This window comes from Camellia sinensis, chromosome 15 (genome assembly GCF_055761805.1).
Source record: "Camellia sinensis isolate YWXY chromosome 15, ASM5576180v1, whole genome shotgun sequence".
Lineage (NCBI taxonomy): Eukaryota > Viridiplantae > Streptophyta > Magnoliopsida > Ericales > Theaceae > Camellia > Camellia sinensis.
Genome location: NC_138975.1, coordinates 101,710,602 through 101,733,833, shown reverse-complemented (window position 1 = coordinate 101,733,833; position 23,232 = coordinate 101,710,602). Strand labels below are relative to the sequence as shown.

The window sequence follows — 23,232 nt, the reverse complement described above, 5'->3', positions numbered from 1 at the left end:
ACAAGATTTCTAATTTTCAAGCCAATTTGAAAATCATGGATTAGAAAAATTAAATCAAACCCGTCAGATTAGACTGGATCAGTTTGAATTGTAATTTTTTTGGTTATTTGCTCACTATATTATGTTAGATGTGTGAGTCATATATAATCAAATATTTTTATATTATGCAATAGATAATGTGTTATTTTTTTGTCTAACTTTTAATAGAGATTAATTTTAAAGTAAAGTGAAAAAAAATTTGAAATACAAAGGTTAAAAGTGAAAAAAGCAAATTTCAAAGACCCAAATGGAAACGTGAATGAACATAATGGGGAAGTGTAATTTATTTATCCAATAAAAGATAAATACAAAAGGAAAAAGCGAAGCAGACACTACACTACCACCAATTCACATCACATCGTATACACAGATACATAGCTATATATCTGTATCTATCAATCTGTCTACAGTATCTATATATTTGTTGTTTGGGGTTTTGGGATATCGATTGTCTTCTTCTCTGAGTTTGGGCGAGTCGTGAAGAAATGGAGCTCCAGAACACAGTTAAAGAAGCCCTAAACGCACTCTACCACCACCCAGACGACGCCGTTCGCATGCAAGCCGATCGCTGGCTTCAAGATTTCCAGCGCACCATCGATGCTTGGCAGGTGATCTTTCCCTTCTCTCTCTGTCTCTCTTCTCAATTCGATCAATCGATGTTGATTCATTTGCTTTCGATATTCAATTTCTGCTTTCAATTCGCGACTAGTTGTGACAGTGAATCAAACATTTTCGGATCGTTTCTGGGATTATGGGGCTCTCATTCAGTTGTAATTGACGAGTGCGAGGTTTTGTACTACCTAGTGATTGGTGGTACGGATTTTTAGATTGTGTTTGTATAAGATTTATGGTGAATTTGAGGGGTTTGAATTCAAATTGTGGGGTTCTTTTGAATTCTGCATGTATCTAAGCTTACAAGTTCGTTAATCATCCGCCACTTTTTGCAAATATTGCCAAATGTTAGGTTTTCATCCATCTATCCTATGCCGGCACCCTATAGTGGTCAGAACAATGCTGGGTAATGGTATTTCCTTTCCCCCCGGAAAATGTTGAAGAAGGAAAAGCAAATAAAATTTATTAATATTTAGTTGCTTTCTATTTTTCCCTTCGAATATTAACACATTTTCTGCATGGTGGTTTCCAAAGTGACCTTATAGAGAGGTGACATTTATTGGATTGCTTACTGTTGGCATCATGTATGTAGAGACCATTTGAATGATTTTCATAATAATTGTGAATTAACGTTATTAACCGATTAGAAGTGAAATTGTACCCTTACCTTAATGGCACAGACTTTAAGGTAGTCTAAATGACAAAGGCTTTTGTCAGAGCCAGGATTTGTGTTAATTCAAAAATCTTAACGGAATATGGTGGTTTGTCAAACAAGGGCCCCGGTTTGGAAACTTGGCTATTTTAGTTGGCTTTTTGGCTATTTTATGAGATGCAAAAAGGTTGTGTTTATTTAGGATGATTTGTGGGTTTTTTTTAGTTGAATAGATAGTTGTGTGAGAAAAAGTGATTGATTGATGTGTAAGATGTGACATTTTTTCTTATTGACTATTTTAGCCTCTTTTTTTATTTGGTTTTTATTGTCTATTTTAGCCAAAATCCTTCATGTCAATCACCCCCAAGGTGATTCACTTTAGATATTTGAATAGATCCTAATAGATGAGCTAATTCTAGACAAAGAGAGCTGGACCTTTTAGGCTTTTGGATATTTTCACCGTTACATGTGTCGGTTTATGTTTTTTGAAACTGTGTGTGCTACGGAGTCTATGGGAATAACTATTTGAGTTGTTGTCTTAGGCTTTAGCTACGGAGAGCACTCATGTGATAATAAATTTAATTGTCTCCATTCAGTTATATTGCTTCCAATTCACCTTCCTTGTCGTAAGATTCTATAAATAGATAATCCTGACAAACAATGATGAGATTACATATCCTCTTTGTCAACCAATGCTCTATGAAATCACTCAAATATATCATAATAGACTAATAATAACAATTCACAAAAAATAACTCATTCACTAGGTGATCATCTATTCTCCAGCAAATTTGTCGTCTTCTTAACTAGAGCCACAATTGTTTTTGTTTTGTTTAATCCACAAGTTTCCGTTTCTAGTGAATGAGTTATTTTTTTGTGAATTGTTATGATCAATTTAAGTGGTTTCATAGAGCATTGGTTGATGAAGAGGACATGCAATCTCATCATTGTTTGCCAACATTGTCTATTCATAGAATCTTACAACAAGGAAGGTGAATTGGAGGGAATACAACTGAATGGAGACAATTATGAGTTTTGAGTGAACCCATAAGTGGATAGAACCAAAACCAGCCATCAAAGATAGGCTGGTCGGTGGGGAGGTAATTAAATTTTCATGAATCTATAACTAAAATGACCAAAATAACCAAAATGAAACTCTTACGCGTTCTATATGATAAGAGATCAACAATTTAAAAGGCATTAAATACACAAGTGGCTTATTTTCAGTGGCTGCTCTAGAAATATCGGTCAAGGTATTCATTCAAAACAAAACCAAACCAAGACTTAAGTCCTATCAAATGGAGTCGGCTGCATGAACCATTTTTCTCTACTCGACTCTATCCAAGGCCATTTCGTTAGTCAAATTAAGGAGATTGGTATATCTATTTACTACACTAGTCCATGTCAATCTAGGCCTGTTCCTTTCCCTAATACTGCCATCTACAGTCATTGTATCGCATCTCTTCACTACTGCCTCTGTTGGTCTCCGTTGTATATGATCATATCATCTTCATCTATTCTCTCTCAACTTATCTTCTCTCAGTACAACTCTTACCCATTCTTGAATATACTCATTCCTAACTTTGTCTTTTCTAGTTTTAATATTTCCAAAAAAAAAAAAAAAAAAAAAAACTGTATTTTTTAGTCTTGTCCCACATCCACCTTGACATCCTCATCCCAGCAACACTCATTTTCTCCACATATTATTTCTTAGTTGCCCAACATTTCGTCCCATAAAACATCGCTGATCTAATAGCTATTCTATAGAACTTCCTTTTTAGTCTAATGAGTACTCGTTTATCGTATAGTACTCTAGACGCACTCCTTCACTTAAGCCACGCCGCTTTAATTCTATGCACCATATCCGCTCTAATCTTCTCAGTCGTTGTGATAATCGACCCTAAATAACGAAAATATTCACTCTTCAGTAGTTTTTGGTTCTCAATTTTCACTTCTCCTCCGCTCCCATTGTGGCTGTTACTAAAATTATACTCCATATACTCTGTTTAGTTTTGCTTGTCCTAAATCCTTTAGATTCAAGTGTTTTTCTCCAAATCTCCAACTTAGTGTTAACTCATTCTCTAGTCTCATCTACTAACACGATATCATCTGCAAAAAGGCATACACCATGACACGTCATCCTGAATATCGCGCGTCAACTCATCCATAACTAAAGTAAAAAGATAAGGACTTAAGATTGATCCTTGGTGTAACCTTACAGAAATTGAAAATTCACTTGTCTCTCCAGTAGACGATCTAATAATGGTCACCACACCTTCATACACATTCCTAATCACATCAATGTAATCTTTTGTCACCCATTTCTTCTTTAACACTCATCAGATTATATCCCGAGGCACTCTAGTATATGCTTTCTCAAAATCGATAAAAACCATATGGATATCTTTTTTCTTTTCTCTATACTTTTCTATTACTCTCCTTAAAAGATAGATTACTTCCATTGTTGACCTACTAGGCATAAACCCAAATTGATTTTTTAACACCTCTATTATATCTCGCAATCGATGTTCCATCACTCTCTCCCACACTTTCATTGTGTGACACATTAACTTGATTCCTCTATAGTTGTTACAATTTTGAACATCTCTTTTATTCTTATATATTGGCACTAAAATACTCTTCCTCCACTTTCAACATAAGCTATATTTACTCAGAGGTTTTGGATATCTCTTTTTTTAATGTAAGGATATTTATTTTAGTCAACTATCAATACTCAGAAAATAATGGCGTCGAAATATGGTTGAGTTGCCTCCTCTCCACCTTCTCCGACGGCCAAGAATATAGCTCAGATCATCGATCTATTCTTTTCATTGCTCTTTGTCGCCAATCTCTCCCTCCTGCTATTCTCCGTCACTGATCTCACTTTTACGCTACTCTCTATTGTTGTGTCTCTCTGGAGACAAACAAGGGGGAGGAGAGATGTAGATTTGCAATGGCGGGTTCGCAGCTTAGATCCGTGTTGTGTGAACTTCGATCTTCGACGACGGATCTTGCAAGGTTAGGTATCATTCTTGTGAACTCTGGTGTCTCTGTTTGTGTTTGGACTTGTTTGTGAACTCTGGTGTCTTTGTTTGTGAACTCTGGTATCCCTTTAATTGAGGGTGTGAACTCTGGTATCCCTTTAATTACACTATCGGGTTTGAATTTGTTTGTGTCAATATTGGGTTTGGACTTGTTCTGGATTTATGATTTGGAGAAGTCAAGAACAGGGAGATATACAGAGCAACTTTGGCTATGGGATGGAGGAAAAAGTAGTGTCATACGGGATGGAAAAAAGATTCCGAGAGGGTAGAGTTAGTGGAGGTTGGAACCAAGGTCTGAGAAGGAAAGAGGGTAGCAATATTGGTGTCCAAAATGGTGGATTGTTCACTATTTTTGTGGATAACATTCCTGAATCAATGGGTCCAAAGAGCTTGTACATCCTGTTCAACAAATTTGCGGCAGCTAAGGATGTGTTCATCCTGGCGAACAGAAGGATAGTAACAGGTGCAAGATTCTGCTTCATTAGATTCGATTGCTCGGTAGCAAAAATTTGGCTATTCAAAAGGCAAATGGTTTGTAGGTTGAGAATAAGGAGCTAAAAGTTAAAAATGCAGTGTTCACCAAGCCTCAATTCAAGTAGCACTGGTCGGAATCAAGTAAACCTTTGAAGATAGATTTACAAAGGCAGTCTAAGCAAGAAATACCAGTGGTTGGAGGTCAGAAATCTTATGCTGAAGTAGTAAAAAGTGGAGCTACTGATGGGAAGGATTATTTAGTGGCAAAAGCTTTTGAGTTTGATAATGAATGGCTCTTTGTCAGTTTGATAGTGAAGCTCAAAAACTTCTTCTCTTTTTCTGCATTTAGAAACGAATTTTGCAAGAAAGATTTAGGTGAGATATTAGTCAGAAGAGGGGGAGGTAGAAGTGTAGTCCTAACCTTCAACTCATCACAATCTATGAAGGAGGGGTATGACCAACTGAAGGGGTGGATGTATGATTGGTATGTTTCAGTAACAGAATGGGGAAAAGGGGTAAATCTCGATCAGGAGAGATGTGTTTGGCTGTGCTATTATGGAGTTCCATTTAACTTATGGAATGCTAACACATTCAAAAGCGTTGGTAGCTTATGGGGTGAGGCAATCCAGTTTGTTGAAGTTAACAATACAGATTCTTTTGTGTATAGCAAGGTCAAATTGATAACGAATAGCATGAGGCCTATAAATACGGTGATAAGTTTGGAGTACAAAGGAAACATATACCCTGTTAGGATATGTGAAACCTTTGATTTTCATGGTGATGTAGCTCTCAAATATAGTTCAAGGAAAGATCAAATCTCTGCCAATGGGGAAAAAAGAGTTTGGAGTAAAAAAAAAGGTGCTTTCTTCAAATTCAAACAAATCAAATGAGTCATCAACATCCAGCAATCAGCGTTTGAAGAGTAATGGTTCTTATGGAGGATCTCAGCTAAACCTAGTGCAAATGAAAGCTCTTAAATTTAGGAGTGTGCTTGGCCCACAACAAAAATCTGGGCGTGTTCTTTCATTATTTTGGAGGCCTAAATCCACTGCTGTAGATCTAGGAGTTCTTATTGGAAATAATATGAGTGTGCAAGTATCTTATGAGCCAAGTCTTGGGCCAAAAGGAGTAGTGGAAGGGGTTGACGTTGTTAAAAAGCCTTCTATTCTGGTAGTGAGTAGTAATTCGGTCAAGATTGAGGAATATTCTAAGAGGCATGAGGATAGAGATGATTATAAGGCCTCAAACCCCAACAATGCCAGTCAAATAAATAAAAGAAGGAAAAAGAAGTTATTGAAAGCATCAATGGTACTTCCAAAATTCAAGAGATGGGGTATTGGTTTGAGGTGATTGTTTGTTATGAGTGTCCGAATTGGAAGGGGTTTTGTTTGGTATGAGGTGTAGATGGACTGTTAAGATCGGTGTTTTGGGTGTTGGGGGTGGGTTGTATTTCCTTTCTTTTGTTGTTTGTTCGGTTGGCTTTTCTCCAGCCTTGGGGTAGTGCTAGTGGATGATTGACTTGCGTTCCGGTCCCAACTTAGTTGGAATCGTCTAGTTTGTTTTGATGCTTTGGCACTCGCCTCCCTATGTTTATCTTTGTATTCTGTACATCTGATTTTCATCAATAAAATTCTTTTAAAAAAAAAAAAAAACTCAGAAAATAAAGTGTATGTACTATACACATTTTGGGTATGATGTACACCTCATATCCTCTTTAAATGTATACCGTACACTTCATTTTATGGACTCTTTTTTTATTTTATTTTTTTTATGTATGTTGAGTTTCTGACAAGGGTATTACATTCAAAATTAAAAGATGTGGTGATTGGGTTATAGGGAGGGTATGTGAAGTTTGGGGTGTGTGAGTTGGGCATCCAAGATTTGTGAGATATGTATTCAAAATCTATAAATTTAGGTGTTCAAATTATAAGTAGTGAATGATTAACAAATATTACCTTATATATACCTTACATATATAAGGTAATATTACCTTATATATATAATTAACAAATATACCTTAATATTACCTTATATATACACCAAAAAAAGGTCAGGGTATTCGATTGAATACCTTGCCATTAACGTGTTGCCGCCCCTGCTTATTGCTTACGGATCATAGAAATTTGGAATACATGAGAAAAATTATCTCTAACAAGAACATGAAGAATTGACAATTTCAAATTTGAGCATTTCTCATGTCAAATGTGGAGGAGGCTTAGCTACCTAACCAAACCAAACCAAGCCTTGTGTGTCCCAATCAAGCGAAGTCGGCTACACGAATCATTTGTCTCCATTTAGCTCTATCAAGGACTATATGCTTATTTAAATTAAATAAATTCATGGAAGATGGTTAGATATCTTAATATAATTACTTTTTTCTACTTATTTCTAGTTTATAAAAGCCTACATTATCTGATTATAATAACAAGATATGACGCAAGGCAACACTATATCTATGCAATGATTTTCTAAAAAATAAAATGTTATCAATGGCCATGAGAATTGGGTAAGATATTGATTTCAATTACTATCCTAAGGTTTAGAAACCATAAACTCAATAAGACCCTGGATTGCAAAACTGTGGTGAAAAACAATGAAAATCAGTGCCAAAATAAAAAAAGTTCTCAATATGCATGAAAGTGACTAAAATAGATTATAAATTTATAATGAACAATGCTTCTATTCTAGTGTTACTTTTTATTGTGACTCTAATTGTCCATTGTAGAATATAATACATGAATGTGACTTATCAGTGACAATACACATGTTAGACCAAATAAGAGAGATTAAAGGACATTGTTGATTGTGATGGACTAGCGTTGTCCTCTCTTCGCTTCAACCCTACAAAAAATGAGATAAATCTTGTGGCTGAAGTTTGTAACACTGATGGATTGGCAATGGTTTTGGGTTACAGGATTGGGACTTTTACTATAGGGTTGCAACTTGGGATGTCCACCTAGAGTAACCCAAATTCTATTGTTAATATATAAATCTTGTATGTAATAAACATGAAATATACATATAAAATACTAGTTATTTTCCCACCATTGGATTAAATCATACTGCATCATGATAAATTTTATTGCTTTGATATTCATGATGCAAACCAATTTGCTTATTATGTTCTACGTTTGTAATTTTGTACCATGTTTTTCTTTTTTATTTTCAAAAAGTGCAACACTTTGGTTTGGAAACTAATTTCTTAACACAAGATAAATTTTGGGATAAACTACCAATAGGTCCTAATAGTTGGACATAATTCCCATCAAATCCTATTGAAAATAAGTCCTAGTAAAATCGTCGCTAAAAATATTTTTTTTGTGATGATTTTTTGGATATGTCTGTATTTAAGTGATCCGCAAGGTGATAAAATTTTGACCTATTATGAGACCCAAAATCTCTTATTTGACTTTTCTCCAAGTTCCTCAATATTCGAGATCTTAGTCAAGATCTAAATCATTGAGAGATTCTAGACGAATGTCGTCGACTGTGTGGTTCTCAATCTAAACTCATCCTGTAATGTACTGGTGTTAACAGCATGTTAGAGTACCAAATCACTTTTCAAAGTTGGACTGACAGTTAGGATATATATATATATATATATATTTGATAAATAGGATATATATGTATACAGATAGCTGTTTTATTTGTTAATATGTACATAATTGGGAATTTGGGAGAAAAGAAGGCTTGGATCAAAGCTGTCTTTCCTTTCATTCTTATCTTAAAAAGAACAGTATTTATTGGTTATGAGCAAATAATCTCCTTGACCTTTCAATACTCAAGAAATGCGGGGAAGATAAAAATTACTATGATTTATGCTTTTAGAATTCGGACAGCAAAGGGAAGCTGCCAAATCATCAGTTTGGCTTCATGGGACTGGTAGATCTTGTTCTGTCATTCTTCTCCAACACGTTCCAAAACATGGTGTACGTTCATTCCAAAATGGTGAATTCAACAATCCAAAGTGATCCCAAAATTATTTCTTATTTGATTCCTTTAAGGTTTTCTTCGGAGGAAAGTTTAATGAACTAAAATCTAGGGAGGGTGGAGTTTTGGAAGGACAACATGTAAAAAAAGGGGGTCATAATACTTCTAGAAATGTGTTTTTACAAACTACATTATTAATTTGGAAAAGAATAGATTATATTTTATTGGATGCTTAATTTTTTGTTGAAAAATATTGTTGGATGTCTAATTGTTAAAAGAAAATTGATCTAGAAGTATCTTACTTAATATGTGTCATCTATACACGTCTACTTGAATCATATTTTGTTTCTTGAGGAAACTTTCTTATATTTCTACCAGTTAATTACTTTAAGGAGTATGCAATTAAACTCAAACTGGGGTTCTAATATTCTTTTCGTTAATTTTCTTCTCACAAGTGGGACTTCTTCATGGGGCATTATTTCTAAATTCAAAGATTCAGTGACTTGACTGATCTTGAATGGAATTTATACATCTAATACGTGTACCCCCTCTCTTATGCACAAACACTGGCAAATAGTTTGTAAACAACTTGTTTCTTGTTTTTGAAGATTTTCTTTTGAATAAGGAATTATAGAACATAGGAAGAGAACATAAATTTTTTTTCACTGGAATCCTTTTTCTTTCTGTTTCTTTCTTTGCTTAAACAATGGTCTCTCTGTACTGTGTTGATCTTAACTTATATAAGATTATGGAAATATAGATTTTTCTTAACTTTTGAGGGAACACACTTTAATGGTAATGTTAGCATGAAATTCCTTATTACTCTACAACTCATACGTCATTAGAAGAGTTTCATGTTTACTGGCCTTCTGATCCAACTTGCAGTTGGATGCTTTCCTCTGAAATGATTAGGAATTTAGAACATTTTTCCACTGCGTACTAGTTCGTAGTTTTCCTTTCCTTCTGATCCAGCTCTTTTATGGATCTTTCCTTGCCTGAGTAATTGCTACGAAGGTGTGTTTTGGTTAATATTTTAATCTCAAAATATGTTTTCTTATTGTCTAGTTTATTTTACTGCTGGGATTCATTATTCTGTATTTTATTCTATCACTAGTCTTTTGAAGGGTTAATTAAACATTTTTTTGTGTCACATTTATTGGTTTTGGATTCCTTCATATTACTGGGCATGCTAGTTAAATTGTTTTTTTTTTTTAAACTTAATTTTTCCATCCATCTTTTGACTTGTAAATTGCTTTCAAAATGTAGTTGGTTTCTTATTTAAATAGACAGCAATTGATAAGTGCTTTCTCTTCAAATTATCGCTTGCATGTTAAGCTAGGCTTTATTGAGTGCAAAGGGGATTCACTAGAGACATATTCTATATTCACGGTATTATACCTTTGTATTAGTGCCTGCCTACTTTATTTATTGGTGAAACTTTGATTAAAGAGTATCAGAATGTGTTTTTCCATTAATTGGGGTTCATTGAAGTATTAGGATTTTATGGCCCCGTTTGGTGTAGCTGTTAAAACAGCTTATAGATTATAACTTAACAGATTATAGATTATGACTTTAATCAGAAGTTGTTAATCTGTTTGGTTTGGTGTAGCTGTTGGATTATAGATTTAAGTTGCTGAGTAGTGTTTGTTAAATAAGCTGTGAAATAGCTTTTTCAATTAATTTTTATTTTTTGTTTGTCTACATTTCTCATAAAAAATAATAATAATAATCTATAGTCCATTTGAGTATTTTTCTATTTTTAAAAAAATAATAAATAAAAAAATTTAAGAGTATAACCATAAATTAACATGTCCACAGCAGAAGCTGATAATCAGAAGTAAGGGGTGAGCAGCTTCTCAGAATCAGCTTTTTTGAGTTAAAATAAGCTGTTAGAACCAGAAGTGTTTGAAATAAGTTTAACCAAACAGTCCAAAATAACTTTTTCAAAGCTAAAAGCCATAAGTTGGCTCTGAAAAGCTGAAACAAACACCCCTATGTATGTAACTTGAGCTTATCTTGGAGTAAAAAAACGGTGGTATGATGGAAGGTGTTTTATATTGAAGAAAGTTTCTCTCCACTAGGATTCTCATTGGAGTTTCTCTCTTGCTTTAACTTGAGTGTTGATATAAGGTCTTCTATATTAAACAACGTTTTTTCCACTGGGATTTTCACCAGAGTTCCACAGCTGCTTTTTTGCTTCCTCACTTGCCAAATTTTAACCCTTTAGTAGCTTCCACTTGTGTTTTGATATGCTGCTGCCAATGTATCTTGTAGTATCAAGAACATAGTGTTCTTTTATATTTTTATCTACAAAAATTCTGTTTATTTGGATGAATCATTTTGAAAATTTGGAATTCTGAGTTTTTCTGATTTGACACAAATGTTTTACACAACTCATTTCTTACTGAATCTCAAGTTGAGATTCTCAACTATGAAATATGAACCATTTGGGCAATTTTTCTTTTGGTTACAAAATGGGTTGTACTTGTCAAACCTGAGTACAATCTGGGTGATTGCTTTTGGCTCTTATTTTCTAAGATTTCTTTGGCATGATGAGCTGTGCAGAATTGTTATGGGAATTGGCTTTGATTGAGACCTTGCTCACTTTGTACGAACTAGGAAATGGTTAAAATGGAAGCCAACAAAAATAGAATCGGTAGAGAAGTGGCTATACACCTTTCACAGTTGGGCTACATTTTGCCAAGCATGGCAATTTGGGTTTGAGTCAGAGTAGCCTCTTTATGCAAATTATCGGAAAAATTAGGTTTATATTCTGTCTGCCCCTCCCAGCATGCCACACTAATGGAACCAAACTAGGTTATGGCCTCTTTTTATGTATAGATCGTGTAAATAAATCATCGTGTCCTATCCTCAAATAGAACCTCAACTGCATGCTGCTTCTTCAATGTGGAATTCATCAATTTGCAGTGATATTTTTTGCCTTTTCCCCAGGGTTGGGCATCGTGTGTAATGTTTGGGTCTTGTCATATCGGATTCGTGTGTGGAAAGTATGAACAAGAACACGGCCTGTTAATAATCGTGTCAACCCATGGGTCACACGATTGACACGATTAATTTCTAAACCTATTTATTTACCATGACACGACATGACACGATTGACCTAATCAAAAACCTATTTGAGAGAGAGAGAAGCAAACTTGGAAAATCTTGTTTGGAAGAAAAGAAAAAGAAAAAAAAAATGAAGAGAACAAAAAAGAAAATCTTCTTTGGAAGAAAAGAGAAGAAAAAATCTTATATAAAATGATAAAAAAATCAAGAAAGCAAAAAATGATATCACTCTCAATTAATTAATATAAATATCTATCTATCTATATATACATACACTAATATATATATATATATATGAAGTTACACAGGTCGTAAACTGGTCATTTTTGGGTCGCGAGTTGTGTTCATGTTAAAGGGTGACATGCTAAAATAAATGGGTGTCATTTTTGGGTTTCGCAGCTTCAATCCGAACACGACCTGTTTATTATACGGGTTCATGGATTGTGTCATATACGTGTTCGTGTTGAAAAATGCTCAACCCTAACCCGCTAACTTCGTGCACGGTTCAAGTCGTGTCAGGAATTCCCACCCCTACGTTTTACCCCCTTAGGTCCTTTAAAGATACCTTTTGTATAGCAAGCATGTTGTTTGTTCTACAGTCATAAAATTGGTTGGATCTCCTCTGCTAATGTACATATCTTTCCTCATGTATTGGTTGTTATCCTAATATATGAACCTCGGATGAACTAACATGATACATATTCATTGTAGTACTTGATTCTGTTCTTATCATGTATTGGTTGGATCTCATTTTTTTTAATTGTTGAGATTTACTAATATGTTATTGCTTGTTTAGGTCTCCGATAATTTACTTCATGATGCTAGTAGCAATCAAGAAACTTTAATCTTTTGTTCTCAAACCCTCAGAAGCAAGGTAATCTGATTCTCCTGCTATTCATTATCTGTGCATTTGTGATTTGTACCAAAGGTTACTGTTGTATAATGCTATTCACCTGTGAATGTCTTTCGATTTGCATTTATTATAGGTTTTGGTATATCAAAGCAGCCTTTCTTTTCACATATCATAGTGCATTTTGCTTGTGATGGACAGGTACAACGAGATTTTGAAGAGCTGCCTTCTGAAGCTTTTCGCCCGTTACGGGATTCGTTAAATGTAAGAATATTTATAGTTTTTACACTTTTATGATGCTCTCATTCAGAATTTGAAATGAGTTATTATATGATTTGTTGGTAGTGCCATTTCCATGTATAATTTCATTGTTTACTGGGGGAGCCTTGGGATCTACATGTTTGCTAATTGAAAGGGGCAAATGCTATACCATAGTTAGTGGGAACTGAAAGTTATGCTTTACATAGATTCTTTATAAGCTTAGCTTGTTCTTCCATCCTTTTCTTTCTTGATAAATCTGCAGTAGTGTTCTTTCTTATCCACTATAAAGACGTGTGAGGATTGCAGGTCATATTAAGGCATGGGCAGTTTGTAACTTTGTATATCTTGAGCAAGATCCTGCAATCTGAAAAAAAAATATGCCAACGTTGGTGTCCCCAGTGCCCCCTTTCCCTCACTGTTTCTTGCCCTAATTTTCGACTGTTTGTAGTGTCAAATAAGTTTTGTCTATATGCTTCTTTCTTCTGTTTAGTGCATGTAAACTTGTTTTCTTGCAATTGCGTGCATATATTGATTCATGTTTGTGATGCAAAAGAGTTTCTTTGACTGATTACCAGCTTTCACATGGTTGTTGTAAATGCAGAGCTTATTGAAAACATTTCACAAGGGCCCCCCTAAAGTTAGAACCCAGGTATTATTGTTTTCTCTGTACAACCACATACACTCTTGTGCGCGCACACAAAACTTGGTATGTAAATACAAAGATGTGTCTGGCTAAAATTTGTCACCTTTTAGATTAGCCTTGCTGTGGCTGCATTGGCTGTTCATGTTCCTGCTAAAGATTGGGGTGATGGTGGCATTGTAAGTTGGCTTAGAGATGAGATGAATTCTCACCCCGAATGCATACCAAGCTTCCTCGAGCTACTAAGAGTTTTGCCTGAGGTATACTCAATTCTGTTTAGAAGAAATATTTAATTTGAAATCAAGTTTTGTCTGTCGATGAGATCATAAAAGGGATGGCGTCATTGGGCCCCAGGTAGATATGTTATTGGGTGCTACTACTTATCTTGGGGATTTGACTGTGGCTTAAAGAACTCTTTTTAGAACAAAATAAACTTCAAGTTAGGAAATTGTGTAAATGTGATGTCATCAAGAAGTTCGGCAATGCTCATGCATATGTGCACTTCAAACTATCTTTTAAATAAATTCAGCTAAATAACTCGAGGGATGAATGCTGTTTATGTGACATTATGCTTGCATGAGGCACCATGCTTTTGATTTATCAATAAAACATGCCAACAATGTAAGAGGCAGGTTTTTTAAATTAATAGTAGTTGATATTATTAGATGGTTAATGATTGAGATGTCTCACATTTGTACCGGAAAGAAAAGCTAACTTAAATCTGGGAAAAATGGATTAAAATTTGAGGTACATTTTGGGAATTAAAAAAGGTACAACTTGAAATATAGTCATGAACACCGAATATATAATATTCAATGGTCTGGCTAAGGAGAAACAAAAGCATCACTCTCTTATGTGTATTTTTCAGTGATTTTTTGAAACAAATTTAATACCTATGATTGGTAGGTTTATGGTAAATTCTAACAGCCCCCCGCAAACTCAAGGAGGATAGAAACTAACCAACTTGAGTTTGAAGAGAGGAACAAAACAAGAAAATACATAAAAATAAAAAAAGGATAGGAGACACTGTATGGTCGTGTCAGACCGTTGGTGAAGACACTGAAAGGTGGTGCCATAACGTGGTAGAGGACACTGGATGGTGGTGTCATACCGATGTAGAAGACAGTTTATGGGGTCATGTCGGACCGTTGTAGCAGACAATGTTGTGACAGTTGTTGTGACAGTTTACGGAGTCGTGCTGGACCCTTGTAGAAACTAACCGGAATCAATGTCGGGACAGTTTACAGAGTCTTGTCGGACCCTTGTAGAAACTAACCGGAATCTATGTCGGGACAGTTTACAGAGTCTTGTCGGACCCATAAAGGAGCTAACCGGAATCAATGTCGGGACAGTTTACAGAGTCTTGTCGGACCCTTGTAGAAACTAACCGGAATCAATGTCGGGACAGTTTACAGAGTCTTGTCGGACCCTTGTAGAAACTAACCGGAATCTATGTCGGGACAGTTTACAGAGTCTTGTCGGACCCTTAAAAAGTCGCACCCTCAAAAGGTGTGCCCAATTTTTCAAAAGGCGTGCCATCAAAAGGCGTGCCCAATCCATAAAAAGGCGTGCCATCAAAAGGCGTGCCCAAGTCATAAAAAGGTGTGCCTGACATGATGGCGAGGCACGTGGGCGCCTTGGCTTGCGCGCCCGTTGGTCGGCTGTCGGCAAGTGGCGCGCGATGCGCGGATCGACCCTGGCTATTTAAACCAAGGTTGAGGCAGAGGCTGAGGCAGACAAAAAACTTCTGAAAATCCTCTGAAAAAACTCTTCCTTTGCTGAGAGAGAAACTCTGTAATATTCTGTAACCAACCCGTCTCTGAAACACTCAGCAACATGGCCTCTTCTTCCCGTCCAGCTACCCAGAACAGGGCCTCCTCTTCCCGTGGGTTGCTCACGCTCTTTCCAGAACTGAACGAGTCCACAAAAGAAATAACTGGTGCGGTGGCCAGTGAACCTCAACCAAACACCTCTGGTTTTGCTCCGTTGAACTTTCCGATGCGGTCGGTGGAGCAAAAAATGGCGGTGCAAACTGATATTGAGGCCAATCAGTATACTCTGAAGTCATGCGTGGAAACCATGACTGCGGTCACAAATTTGTCGCACCGGCTGCAGAGCAGGACAAATGAGGTGCAACAGTTAAACTCCCAGCTGGCTCTGCTCCAACGCATGTATAAGGATGCGCGAGCAGAGATAAGTACGCTGAAAGCGGAAAACAAGGAGCTGAAGCGGAAGGCCACCGTGATGTTCCGTTTTGGAGGTCCGCCATATGCTGCAGTGGAGGAACAAGGAGGAGGCAACTTGCTTGGTGGTCTAGGAAGTATAGAGGCAACACCGTCAAGGGCCGCTCAGGACGGAGGCAAGAAGAAGAGACCAGCGGCAGAGTAGAGAAGAAAAAGCCCACTGTGGGTGCGGGTTTTGTTGTTGTTGTTGTTGTTTTTTTTTTTTTTTTTTTTTTGTGTGGTGTAAAATGGTGATCGGGGTGAGCCCCGACATGAATAAAATGAGTTTGATGTGCAGTTCGTCTGCTGCCTATTTTGTTTTTTGTTTTTGTTTTTTTTTTTTTTTTTTGGTTTTTTGTTTTTTTGTTTTTTTGTTTTTTTTTTGTTTTGTTTTGTTTTTTTTTTTTGTTTTTAAGAGAAATAAAAAAAAAAGGAAGAAATAATAAGGATATATGGGAAATCAAAACGAGAGAGTGAGGGAAAAAAAAAAATTGGTTCACGTGGGTATGTGAAAGAGATTAAAAGTGATTTTGAAATCAAATAGAGGAGATTAAGAGATGGGTTCACGTGTGTATATATATATATATATATATATTTTTTTTGGAAATGAAAAGGAAAGATAAAATAAAATAAATAAAGGTAAAGTGGGGTGTATTGATTATTTGATATAATAATAATAGTAATAAAAAAAAAAAATTAAAAGGTAGACCACCTGGAGATATCCTTGAGATTCGTTTGGTAGGGTGTGATTAAAAAAGAAAAAAGAGGAGAGAGAAAGAGGTGCACATGGGTTGATAGTTTCAATCCATTAACCTGTCAAAAAAAAAAATAGAATAAAAAAAGTGCACATGTTGGAAAGTGAAAAAAGTGCACATGGGTTGGCAGTGCACATGGGTCCGCCACATGCATGAGAGGTTTTGAGGGTTGCTTGGTGTTGCTGCCTTTTTCAGCTTGTTTCCTTACCTGTGGGTGATTAGGTCACTGGTTTTGTTTGCTGGTTCAGAGAGATAGAGGGAGCCCCCCTGTATTGTTTTCTCTTTTCTTCTTTATGATCCTTAAGAGAGAGAGAGATGGTTACATGATGATGAGGATGAGCATTGTTCCTGGGGAGGTGCTCCCCCTTTGCCCATGGTTGGGGCTTTCAAGCATGACTGGCGGGAGAGGGTTTGGATCGGACGGCGGTGACTTTCTCGACGACTTTAGCAACAGCAACAACCACTTCCTTGGGTGGCGCCGCCACTTCTTCCGCCGGAGCAGAAGTCTCGGCAGGGACTTCACTTTGAGATCTCACTTTGAGACACCAACTGCCACATGGTCACAAGATATATATCAATTGCTACTGTCCGGGCTGGGTCAAGACTGCCATGATTGGTTGGGCAGGGCATACTTCACCAGAGGAAGGGGCTTTCTTTTGGCCTTAAAAGAAGCCGATTCAGAGAGAGAGAATTGTATGTGTCTATGTGTGCTGTCTGTGGTTTGTGCACTCAGCAGGTTGAAGAAAGGAAATTTCAAGGTATGTGTAGAAAATTTTAGCAGACTAGGTTGAGGTCCGGCGGGCGGCTAAGGTGAGGTTGCCGCCCGCCGGGGAAGCGAAAATATTAGGTTCTAAACCTGCTCTGATACCAAGTTAAAATTGATGTAATATTGATTGATGTATTGATATTGTGTGTTTATTACAATTACAAGGATTCCTATTATATAGGAGTGTGTTTGGGAGTAGGTGGAGAGTAGGTGAAGTGGAGGTGGTAGTGGTGTAGTGGGTTAGGTTTAGTGGAGTAGGTGAGGTGGTAGTGGTGGTAGGTTTATGGTAAATTCTAACATCTATGATGTTTCATGTTAAGATGTTTCTTTTGTCCCCACATGTCTAATGTGTCCAATTCCTCCAGCTTATCCGACATGTGTTCAGGGCATGTTCATGTCTAACAAGTGTTTGACATCGTGACCGTCATAGCGGTGTCCTTGCTTCATAGGCTAAGAAGCACGACATAAACACTACACGGATGTGTCGACCGGAATATTTTCAGACAATGTCGGACATGACACGTGGATGACACACAAAAATATATAGATTTAAATATTTATTATATATTATATATAGTGTAAGCAATTATTATATGTTATGTATATGAATATTTATTTTTTTATAACAAAATGCAATGCAACACTAATTTTCAAAGCCTAAAGGATGAGAATAGGCTAAAATTTATATATATATTTTTATCATTATATTCCAAGTTATTTTATTCAAACTTGTGCTTCATGTGTGTCTAAGCAGTAGACATGTGTTTTCCAAGTGTTGGAAGCATGTCTAAGGCCTCGTTTGGGAACCCTCCATTTTAGCCAAAAAGCCAAAAAGTTACTAAATTAGCCAAAAAGCCAACAACCCATACCAAAAAGTCAAAGATTCTCTTTTCTCTCTACTTTTTGCACATCTTTTCGTAAAAAGCCAAAAGGTCATCCCAAACATACTAGTTTTTTTTAGTTCATATTTTAGCCAAATAGCAAAAAAATTACTAAATTAGCCTGTTCCCAAACGAGGCCTAAGTCTAGAAATTTTTTAAAAAATAATAAGATATATTTGGAGGTGTGTTTGACAGTTGCCGTGAGGTGTTCGATGAGTTGTGCATTGTGTCAGTGTCTGACACGCCATGCCACAAAAGTGTCTGTGCTTCTTAGGGTAGTGTAACAGTTTTTGACATGATGGATTTTTTTTAGAAAAATTGTTATAATAGTCAAAATTTGTACGTGCTATGCAATATGTGTGTTTTACATTTGCCTTGCATATTACATTAGTTATCTGAAGATTTCCTTAAGATGTGATTCTAATTTATTGCATTAATTGATGTTTATATAGGCTATTGCTTATATATAGTGTTGGTCCATAGATAATAGGAAGTTTCTAATGAATATTTTGTTTTCATTATCAGGAAGTATTTAACTACAAGATATCAGCTCGTCCTGATAGACGCCGCCAATTTGAGAAAGAACTTACCTCTGCAATGGAGATTGCTCTCAATATCTTGAGTGCTTGTTTGAATATTAATGAACTTAAGGAGCAGGTGGGAGCTCTTCTTTTGAATGTATGTTAAATAAAAATGAAATTCTATAATTTAATATTGATCCCCGAAAATATTATTGCTTGCTTTGAAATAACTTTTTCGTATGATTTTCTCATAATTTATTTACATGGCAGGTTCTTGAGGCATTTGCTTCTTGGCTTCGGCTAAGACATAGGTGTGGATTTCTGTTCTTTGTACTCCAAATTTGGTTGTCTTAGAAATGGAAGTATTTGGTTATGTGCATTTTGCCAAGTATGTCAACAAGGATCTCTTATTAGATTAGAAATTTAGATAACTCTATACCTGAGAGTAGTGGTTAGGTTTGCAGATATGTACGTTAGCTTGGATGATAGTTCTGTGTGTGTGTGTGTGTGTGTGTGTGTGTGTGTATGCATGTGTCTGTGTTACTCTTGGGAAACTGAAAGCTTTGTGATTGGGTATTTTTGGCTGTTCATGTGGATGTTCTAAATTCTTATGTGATTATGATATCCATTTTGCACAACTTCCCCACTCTAGTTTACATGATAGAACTCTCATAACTTGTTTGAATATCTGTTTGTTTCAGGATCCCTGCTTCTACACTTGCTTCTCACCCATTGGTGCTAACAGCTCTCTCTAGCTTGAATTCTGATATCCTTTCAGAGGCATCCGTGAATGGTACAATGATTGACACAAACTAATTTTTATATATGGTCGCACTATGATTTTGAACTGGCTTCATTGGTATTTGTAAGCTTTTTGTAGGTATCTGTAGTGCACATTGTTCTCAATTAGATGTGAAGACTTCGATTGTGTGATTTTTTCTATTTTTGCTACTAAGAAATACACATAATATTTCAAAGTTTTGTTTGTGTATGTCAGTAAACAACCAGATTCTGGTAGTTATCTGATCCTTGACAAATATTGTGATCATCCGTACCAATGAGACAAGGATAGTGGCCTTCCATGTGTTGGCATAAACTAACATGTCAAAGAAAAAGGTAATATGACTAAAAAACTATATTTATTACTTTTAGAACAATAGGGTCCCTTCGGGGACATCTGATAAATTTGTAATACAGAGAAGATTACCTTTAGTCTTTAGAACCATGGGAAATCACTTTGTAGTTGATGTAATAGACACGTAAGAAGGATAAAATAGAACATGAATGTATGAAGGTAGGAGGGGGTGAACAAGTGGGGAAACTTGGGGAACACATTCTGTTCTGACCTTTAACAGAAAGCATTATTTTTTAGTAGCAAACAATTTTGCTCCATAGTATTGAAAGATAGAAGGAACGCTATCGAATGCATGATGAATCATATATCTGGTGAAGAATAAGTGCTGCATAATATATTGATTGGATATATTAGTCAGTAATAGGACATTGATATTTAATGTTAACCATGTAAATAATGATGCTTCAAATTAAGTTAATAAGAGAATTTTGCTGAAAGTGGAAAGAGAGAAAAAACATATGATATGTGGTCATAAAATCTTGTGTGCAAGTCATTAAAAAGAAAGAAGAAAAATAATATCCTGCAAGTTGTTAAAAGAATCATGCAGATGTTTAGAAAATGATGAAGATGAGAATTAGTCCAAAACAATGAAAAAAGAATAAAAGAGTAGTATAAGAGAATAAGCATGGGAAACGTTATTGTAATTTGATGTTGTAGTTTTTTTCTAATAAATTTCAAGAGATAAGAAGTTAGAAATTCTATTCATTTTGAAAGACTGAGAAAAGTGAAAGGAGGATGACTTTTTTTTTTTTTTAATTTTATATTTATTTTATTACTATTCTTTTTATTTTTAAATTTATTTATTTAAAGGATTTCAACAATATAACTAAATACTTCAATATTCCGTAGAAGGTTATGCAATTATCAAATTGAACAATAAGTTGGACTAATATTTCACAAATTGTCTGATTTCCTTGCTGAAAAGTGAAACAATGGAAACCCAACTCATTACCATTTTATTTTATCTCAACCATATGTGGTACTTGAGATATCAAAATATATTGATGATATTGTCAAGATTTCATTCATGGGTGTGGGGTTTTGGGTGTCTACTTGGTGTAAAATTTGTCTGGGGACCACAAAGCGATCATAGTATCTCTTCAATAGGAGATTCATAAGCGAATTGCTTTCGAGGCCTCTCAGATTGCCCATTCATGAAATAAGGTGCAGGAGTTCTTTGCATTCCTAGAGGAGTTAAGTCTGGCTGTGACTGACATAGGCCTGCTTATTGGAGAGTGTCACCGTCTGATGGTGGAGAGGGATGCAGCGACCTCAGATCTGGCTGATCTTGGGATGACCATTGCTCAGGTTCAGTTGGAGAGAGGCCCCGCTCTTGGTGAGGTAGGCCTCCGTGTGGCTAGAGGGATCAGCTGCAGGGTCAGGTTGCGGGTTTTGAGATCAGGGAATTCTTACTTGGTACTGCCCTTGAGATTGTTAGCAACTGCTTGGCTCAGATTGTTACTGATGAGCGAGATTGAAATTTTATTAGTTTTTTCAGGTGGGTTACACTGTACAATTGTGAGTAACATTAATTCAATATAGGTAGTCAACAGTAAACAGTATGTTAATGAAGGTTGTGAACCAAACTAAGGCTCATTGTTTCCCTCATTCTGGAACATATGGCGATGTTCATGGAGAATGGGTCAGAATCCAAATGGGAGTAAATGATCTGATCCTGTAATTATCAAACCAAAGGGAAAATGATAGGGTTGGGAGATTACCAGCCACTAGAAAGAAAAGTACAAGGTTCCTGTCTTTCGTTCAACAAGGAGCTTTGCCATTAAGAGGGATGCTTTATGCATGTAGGAGACTGAGCAGTATCATTTGTTAGTTTCAGAGCAACTGTCTGCATTACAGTTGAATGTTTGAGAGAATTTAGCTTCTCTTTTCTTTTTCTTTCTCTTATTATTATTTTTGGAGTGTTTGGAAGTGGAAGCTTTTCATTGAATTAAATGAATCAAACAAAATGTAGGCTTTTGGACAAGGTCAGGTTTATGTATATAAAAAGAGAATATTGGTTTATGATTTTGGGGTGGGATCCTTATTGGTGATTGTCCCTTTGACTAATTTTGATTTTGGTCAAGTGGTAAAGTTGAGAGGAAAAGGAAATAGAAAATTTAATGCAAAACTGATATGGTCAATAGCATAGAAATCAAGCTTCAGAAAAGGATCCTGTCCTATCCTCTCGGTGTTGTTTGGTAGTTATCCGTATTCAGTTACTGTTGCTTTGACCTTGATCTTTTAAAGCTAAACCTTAGGTGCTATGAGAAATTCTTCTTGGAAGCTCATAGCCCTACTGACAGCTGCTGAGGGCATTGTTTGCTTGAAAGGTTATGCAATTCCAAACCATGGATGATTTAAAAGTAGAAGATGAATTGTTAGTTGGGCACAGTTACCATAAAATAATGAGCTGGGTGTTCCAGTGAACGGGCTAAAAATCCAAAAAAGGAACTGTAACCATGATATATATATTTAAAATATTCTCCTTCTGTCTTCTAAGATGGTTCTCTACAAGAGTACAACACCTTAATCACATCAACCTTGTGAGATCCAGATTGTCCTTATGGACAGGAACATTATCTGACACTTAACTGGACATTAGTATATCTTAAACAGGTGGAGAGTAATCAGGCTTTATGAATTGAGAAAGTGTTTTCAAGCAACATAAAATACCCTTTGGATTTTGCTGAAAATGCTGGATGAACATAAGGGTGATTGGGGCATCTCAGGAGGACAATCCAGTTTGGATGATTTTGCTGCTAGAAAAGGGGTGGTGAAAAGAGGCTTTTAATGGTTAGATCCTTTGATGAGTTCATAGACCCAAATGGTTTTGACATCCCCAAATATGTTCCCCCCCCTCCTGCAATTGATCATCCTCTGACTATGTATTCTTTTTGGAAGTGGTGCCAATTTGTAGATTACTTTTTTGCTTTGTTTTTCAGCAGCTCAGAGCTATGGGCTTTTTGATGTTCTTTTTGCTTAAGCTTGGCTTTTGTATGCATAAGAATCAGTCCCTTTGTACTTAAGAATCACATATTTTCTCTGTTTTCCCATTGTTTTTCCCCCTGCTGTTGTACCAGTATTATTGCTTTCTTTTCTGTTTTACACATTTGCTTCTTAAGAATTTATTTTTTCTAGTGTAGCTTTTCTTTTGGTTTATCTTGTTTTCTTTTCCCCACTCTGAAATCTCAATGTTCCTGTTAGTTTAAGACATTTCTCTCTCTCTCTCTCTCTCTCTCCCTCCCTCCCTCCCTACCCTTTTCCTTGTTTGATGTTGGTAAAATTGAATATTGAATTGTAAGCATTAATTTATCTTAGACAAATTTAGTGGCATATCCTTCTAAATGATTTTATGAACAGACTGTTTTATGTTAGTGTGAA

General features: G+C 36.0%; 1 protein-coding gene across 2 annotated transcripts in view; it reads left to right on the top strand.

The window, feature by feature from the left end:
- The first annotated feature begins 304 nt into the window (after positions 1-304).
- MOS14 (ARM repeat superfamily protein) overlaps positions 305-23,232 on the top strand; it is a 48,011-nt gene continuing 25,083 nt past the window's right edge. The window contains exons 1-8 of one of the 2 annotated variants that reach the window (XM_028245836.2): positions 305-647; positions 12,617-12,694; positions 12,872-12,934; positions 13,533-13,580; positions 13,685-13,831; positions 18,721-18,852; positions 18,987-19,027; positions 19,418-19,509. In XM_028245836.2, the coding sequence (XP_028101637.1) occupies positions 525-647; positions 12,617-12,694; positions 12,872-12,934; positions 13,533-13,580; positions 13,685-13,831; positions 18,721-18,852; positions 18,987-19,027; positions 19,418-19,509 (724 nt within the window). In that variant the 5' untranslated portion in view covers positions 305-524. Of the gene's footprint in view, positions 648-12,616; positions 12,695-12,871; positions 12,935-13,532; positions 13,581-13,684; positions 13,832-18,720; positions 18,874-18,986; positions 19,028-19,417; positions 19,510-23,232 lie in introns of both variants that reach the window. The other variant, XM_028245835.2, reaches the window with a different exon arrangement.